The sequence below is a fragment of the Palaemon carinicauda genome, chromosome 31 (assembly GCF_036898095.1).
Source record: "Palaemon carinicauda isolate YSFRI2023 chromosome 31, ASM3689809v2, whole genome shotgun sequence".
In the NCBI taxonomy this organism is placed as follows: Eukaryota; Metazoa; Arthropoda; class Malacostraca; order Decapoda; family Palaemonidae; genus Palaemon; species Palaemon carinicauda.
Window position 1 is genome coordinate 30923325 of NC_090755.1, and position 7500 is coordinate 30930824.

Below are 7500 nucleotides of genomic sequence, written 5' to 3' on the forward strand. Positions count from 1 at the left end.
ACTCACAATAGAGACGACTACCAAAATCTAACCGAGGCCCTTTGCATCAATAGGCATAGTATATATACTGTATATATATATATATATATATATATATATATATATATATATATATATATATATATATATATATATATATATATATGTGTGTGTGTGTGTGTGTGTGTGTGAGGGGATACCTTAACATGGTGAAAGGGTTTGTGTATCGCCATGATCACCAACGCTGTACTAGTTAGGGCTGCACATACAAGGTTGGTTTGTTGTGAGGGATCAGACTAAAGTCTCCCACCATCACCAGTCCGCAGTGGCCAGCGTGGTGATGAAAATTTGCCAAACCCCAGATATGAATAAGAGCATGTCTTACCCTTTTGTCCTGTAGTGGACTAGAAACGCCTACATTTCTTGTTGCTGTTGTTGTCGTTGTTGTGTATGTATATGTATGTATGCATGTATGTATGTATGTATGCATGTATGTATATATATATATATATATATATATATATATATATATATATATATATATATATATTACATCATTATTATCATCAGCCGTAGCTAGTCTACTACAGGATAAGGCAAAGGTCTCAGACATGTCCCTCCACTCCCGTGTTTGTGGTCTTGCCAGTACATACCCGTAAATATTCTTAGCTCATCAATGCATCGTCTTCTCTTACTTCCCCTGCTTCTTTTGCAATATCTAGGATTCATTCTCTTATGCTCGATGTTCATCTATTACCTGTCATTCTCATTATGTCCAGCCAATGTCCATTACTTTTCTTACATGTTGTTAGAATATCCTCTACTTTACTTCGCTCTCGTATTCATGTTGCTCTTTTTCTATCGCTTGGTGTTATCCCATCATTATTCTTTCCATAGCTCTTTGAGTTGTATCTAGCTTATGCTCTAAGGTTTTAGTAAAGCCCCAAGTTTCTGCATAAGTTAATACTGGTGGACCCATCTGATTAACTACTTTTCTATTTAGAGAGAAGTTTGATTCCTGCTGTGACCAGGTTGATGAATGATCTTCCTAATTAGGTAGTTGGAACTTCGGAAGTTGAAACTTGCAGCGAATGTTTTTATGTTGAACAGATTGTCATAAGTCCCCACTTCATAGTTTATATATGACAGATCTATTTTGACGTTGTTACTAATTTTAAGATATTTTTCATTCATTACTTCTCATACATAGTTTATTAATTTCCTTTCCTCACTAGGCTATTTTCTCTGATGGAGCCCTTGGGCTTGTAGCATCCTGCTTTTCCAACTAAGGTTGTAGCTTAGCTAGTAATGATAATGATAATGATTATATATATATATATATATATATATATACAGTATACATATACATATATATATATATATATATATATAAATACAGTATATATATATATATATATAGAGAGAGAGAGAGAGAGAGAGAGAGAGAGAGAGAGAGAGAGCACCGAATAAAGATAACTCATGTAAATGACAATCATAAATTCAGAAATATTAAGATAGTGGTTCCTCCATTATTATAAGAACCAGCTAATAGAACAAATATGAAAGCCCTTTGGTAATGATCTACAGTATAACAAGGCATGTAATATTAGGACGTCATTCAAGTAATTTTTATATTACATTAAACAGGCAGAAAAAGTGCCTTGGTTATTATTATTATTATTATTATTATTATTATTATTATTATTATTATTATTATTATTATTATTATTAGCTAAGCTGGAAAAGCCGGATGCTATAAGCCCAAGGGTTCCAAAAAGGAAAATAGCCCAGTTAGAAAGAGGAAAAGAAATAAGGAAACGGATAAAATAGTGGGCGTGAGTGTACCCTCAAGAGTCAGGCAAGAGAATTCTAATTCAAGACAGCGGAATACCTTGGTATAGAGGCCTTCGGCACTACCCAAGATTAGAGAATAATGGTTTGATTTTGGATTCTCCAAGTGGAAAGTAGCCACTGAACAATTGAAGTGCAGTAGTTAACCCCATAAGTAGAAAATATTTTTCCCGTTATCTTGGTGCGGTCATGTATATGAGGGAAGAGATGAATGCGTAAAGAATAGGCCAGAATATTCGGTGAATATGTAGGCAAAGGAAAAATGAGTGATGACCAAAGAGTATTCCAAGGTAGTACTATTTGATAATGACTCGGGAATCATTTTTTTTTTCTTGTAATCTGCTCGCATGTATCAAAGGAAATAGGAACGAACACTACAATTACTATTTGGTCTGATAGAGGAAAGAGTTGGCGCGAAAATATCTATGATGATGATGACACTGGAACAGTGGTACAACATCTTGACAATGTATATTAGTTCGTTACCTTATGATCCTTTCTTTTAACTACAATAAATGTACCAGGTCTTATAAATGATGATGATTGCCTTGGAATGCTTTGGTTCATACTTATATCTATATATTTAAAGATCTATGAAAACGTAACCAAGAAAATACTCAAAATTGATAATTAGCTTAACGCGATTTAAAATAGACCCAAACTATTCAAAATATATAAAATTGAAATTTATAATTGGGAAAGAAAAAACTTCTAGTAGATTAGATTTGAGTAATATCATGATCATCGCCATCATTATTACAGTTAATATTGTAATCCAAAGCCAGGATGCATCACCCTTAACTGGAACTCAGAATACTACAAGTTAATGACCCTAATATGGAAAACATAAATATGAAATGATGCATTAACGATATTCATAGACATTCGCGCAATGTAAGAGTATTGAAAAAAAACGACAAAGAAAATAATATTTCAAACAAGTAAAAGACCAGCAAGTGTAATTTAAACAGCCAATTAAAAAGTTTGTGTATATATTTATATATAATATATATATATATATATATATAAAGTTTACCGCAGGTACACATTGACCAGTCGAAAGCTTGTACCAAAGCCAAAATAATCTAGGAGAAGATTAATTCGTAACCTTCAGAAGCTACTTGCCTGGACCAACGTCTGTGTCTCCGAATTGTCCACTTGTTTTTCATTGTTCTTTTCATCGCGGGCTTTCTTGGCAGCGGTGCCTATGAGGTCGTTCATCCATAGATTGACGAAACCAGCTTCGATCAGTCGCTGTTTAATCATGTTTATGGGGCGCAGGAATGGCGCGTTTTTTCTGTTTGATAAAATAAATGATACGTTAAATCAGTTCATAAAGTGAATTTACAATGCAAATATAATATCTGCAACATGACATATTATAAAATACTATGAAAACATAATAAATTTAGAAGTAAGATAAAAAATATGAAATATGTGATCATATAAGCAAAATCTAAATGCATACATTGCATCAAACTGGCCTGTTGGAATTTAAAACGCCCGGAGACGTTGGCTAAGCCTTGGTTGTTGAAGATCATATGACTGAATAGAAGAGGCTGCTATTACCTTATCAGGGAATTCAGGGTTGAGCAGAATTGTACCGCGATTAGGTGGTTTTACTCCAAGGAACTTTAAAAAAAATGTGGTCAGAGGAATCTCTCTCTCTCTCTCTCTCTCTCTCTCTCTCTCTCTCTCTCTCTCTTTCTCCCGTAATGTAATTACTTACCAAGTAAAACATGCAATGTACATTTGAATTACCTGAAAGCCCATCCGTAACCGCCGTAATTGAAGTACTCCGACTTGGCCGTGTAGATTGGAGTGTAGCCAAAGTTGTCAGTGTAAAGGGCAGCAATCAGAGACTTGATTTTGTACTTCCAGGTAATGAGAGCGTGTTGGCCCTTCAGGACGCGGTCCATCTGCTCTTTGAACTCCATGACCTGCGGTTTGGAGCAGCGTTTTATTTGCTTGGTTTCGGTGCGTTAAGCTTCTTTCGGAAGAATGCTTGGTAAATATGCCACTGTTTATCATTTCTATCATTCGACGATAATTTTTTCTTTATTTTCAAATTTAGAATAAAGTACTTTATATAGTTATCATAATTGATGTGGATATTATTATCAAAAATATTTATACACACACACATATATATATATAAATATATATATACATACATATATATATATATATATATATAGTAGATACAGTATATATACGTAATATAGGTAGCAGGTTGGCCAGGGCACCAGCCACCCGTTGAGATACTACCGCTAGAGAGTTGGGGTCCTTTGACTGGCCAGACAGTACGACATTGGATCCTTCTCTCTGATTATGGTTAATTTTCCTTTTGCCTACACACACACACACACACACACTAACACACGCCGAATACTCTGGCCTATTCTTTATAGATTCTCCTCTGTCATCATACACCTGACAACGCGGATTACCAATCAATTCTTCTTCATCCAAGGGGTTACAGCACTGTAATTGTTCAGTGGCCACTTTCCTCTTGGTAAGGGTAGAAGACACTCTTTAGCTATGGTAAACAGCTCTTCTAGGAGGACAATCCAAAATCAAACCAATGTTCACTAGTCTTTGGTAGGGCCATAGCCTCAGTACCATGGTCTTCCACTATCTTGGGTTAGAGTTCTCTTGCTTGAGGGTACACTCGGGCACAATATTCTATCTTATTTCTCTTCTTCTTGTTTTGTTTAAGTTTTTATAGTTTATAAAGGAGAAATTTATTTTAATGTTACTGTTCTTGAAATACTTTATTTTTCCTTGTTTCCTTTCCTCACTGGGCTATTTTCCCTGTTGGAGCCCCTGGGCTTACAGCATTCTGCTCTTCTCACTATGGTTGTAGCTTAGCAATTAATAATGATAATAAATATACATCATCATCATCATTTCCTCCTACGCCTATTGACGCAAAGGGTCTTTTAGATTTCGCCAGTCTTCTCTATCTTGAGCTCTTAGTTCAATACTTCTCCATTCATAAACTACTTCATGCTTCATAGTCCTAAGCCATGTATGTCTGGGCCTTTCAACTCTTCTAGTGCATTGTGGATACAAGTTGAAAGTTTGGTGAAATAATCTCTCTTGGGGAGTGCGAAGAGCATGCCCAAACCATCTTCATCTACCCCTCATCATGATCTCATCCACATATGGAACTCAAGTAATCTCTCTTATAGTTTTATGTCTAATTCTCGTACTGCCATTTAACTCCCAATATATATATATATATATATATATATGTATATATATATATATATACAGTATATATATATATATATATATCATCAACCGTTACTAGTCCACTGCAGAACATGCTCAACAAAGGCCTCAGACATGTCCTTCCACTTGTGTCTGTTTATGGTCTTTCTACGCGTCCACACTCACAACTATATATATATATATATATATATGTATATATATATATATATATATGTGCGTGTGTGTGTGTGTATATATGTATGTGTATATATATATATGTATATATATGTATATATATACATATATATATATATATATATATATCATCAGCCGTTACTCGCCCACTGCAGAACAAAGGCCTCAGACATGTCCTTCCACTTGCGTCTGTTTATGGTCTTTGTGCCAGTCCATACTCACACCGGCGTCCATGACCTTAGATGTCAGGATGCCAGAAAATCTCAAATCGATCAATCAATCAACCATAGTCACAAACTTTCTTAGTTCGTCAATCCAACGCCTTCTCTTCCTTCCCCTGCTTCTTTTACAATATCTAGGGATCCATTCTGTTATTCTTAATGTCCATGTATTGTCTATAATTTTCATTATACGTTCAGCCCATGTTCATTTCTCTTTGTTACATGTTGTTAGAATATCATCTACTTTAGTTTGCTCTCGTATCCATGTTGCTATTTTTCTCTCTTAGTGTTATTCCCATTATTATTCTTTCCATAGCTTTATGAGTTGTAACTAGCTTGTGTATGTGTGTGTGTATTCTTATATATGTTCTTTTCAACATTAAGTACTTTCCCCTAACATGGGTGGCCCCTGAGGAAAACATCACAAGCTAGTATCCCATTCACTTGTTAACTACTTGTTCACTTGTGAACCACACATTCAGTAAAAACTTCCATAACATTTTAAGTTTCCTACACCACAGAGGGTTCATTAGCAGTGTATTGATCCTACAGACACAGCTTGCACCTCTACCCCTATCTCTTCAAACAGCTTGTTTTTTTTTGTTTTTTCATCTATCTTACATTTCCTAAGTGTTTATCCGCCCATCTCATTACTGAATTACTGTATATTTTTTTGGCTAAACTATTATATTCCATTATGTACATATGACAAACCTACCTTAAGATCATCCAATTCTTTCAATCATTTATTCTGAACCTTTTTCTTATTTGTGTGTTTATGTCAAATCAGTAGACACAAATGAAAAATACTTATTCAAAATACTTTTAGAATTTAAAATAAATAGTCTACATAGAGTTATATCCATTGAAATTACTTAAATAAAAGAAAATAAGAAAACATCCAAATATTTCTTGCCCTTCTGTCATCGCCATCTTCCAACCCCTTCCCATGCCCCACATTCTCCCCAGCATCTCCTTAATCCCTAATCCCACCTTCTCCTCGTCATCTCCCCAACCCCTCCCTACCTCACCTCCATGCCCTCGAAGATTTTTTTGATCGTCGGATTTTCGTTATTCTTGAACCACTCCCAACCGGATCCGTAGCTGGGTTCGTAACCCCAGGACCACCCGTCTGCCTTGAGGAGCTCCTCGAACGTGTCGATGGCCCGTGACGTGCCGGGGACGGACAGATGCGACGTCAGGGAGGATTTGTACACGACCGTGATGAGCGTGCAAAACACCCACCACCAGCCGATGAACATCTGGTGTTGGGAAAGCAAAGATAAAAGGCAAATGAATACCATATTTCTCTCTCTCTCTCTCTCTCTCTCTCTCTCTCTCTCTGTATATATATATATATATATATGTATATATATATATATATATATATATAAAATTGAGTTATTCTGATAGCCTTTAATAAAGATGATTGAATTATTCAATTTATCGTGATTTGAAATTTCTCTCACTGAAACAATAAAAAGATATTCTGTCTCAAGTGTGAGTCAACGGTCTGTAACCCCTCTCACGAATTATATCGTTTGTTTATTATAAAAAATAGACTTCACAGAGAGAGAGAGAGAGAGAGAGAGAGAGAGAGAGAGAGCACTTTTCCAAGGTGAATACATTGGTCGAATCACCTCAAGAATGTCGAGTTATTCAACTAATATAGCACCAAATTCTGTTAGAGAGAGAGAGAGAGAGAGAGAGAGAGAGAGAGAGAGACTCTTCAGTTCTGTTACTATGAGCGAGCACTTCCTGGATGCACAAGACCTGCATTACTTGATAAAAACACGGTCTATAAGTATCAAGCCCACAGTGAAGACAACCAGACCTTTCTTTTAATTTATGCTAGGAAGAGAAGGAAGCGTTCAGCTTTAAACCAAGACGGACGGAAAACTTTTCTCGCCTGCAAGACTCCGTAATATCTAACGAAAGTACTCTAAGAAATCTAAAGTTGTTTATATTACCAAATTTAGATACAAAACTATGATATTCCAAAAAAATTTTACACTTATAAAAATGCAAATAAAAATTA

General features: G+C 35.4%; 1 protein-coding gene across 1 annotated transcript in view; it reads right to left on the bottom strand.

Annotated features, from left to right (window-relative positions):
• Positions 1–7500, bottom strand: part of LOC137624652 (probable glutamate receptor) — a 16966-nt gene that overhangs the window by 2275 nt on the left and 7191 nt on the right. The window contains exons 6-8 of the mRNA XM_068355611.1: positions 6494–6724; positions 3592–3770; positions 2956–3127 (exon numbers count right to left, since the gene is read on the bottom strand). Of these exons, the coding sequence (XP_068211712.1) occupies positions 2956–3127; positions 3592–3770; positions 6494–6724 (582 nt within the window). The remainder of the gene's footprint in view (positions 1–2955; positions 3128–3591; positions 3771–6493; positions 6725–7500) is intronic.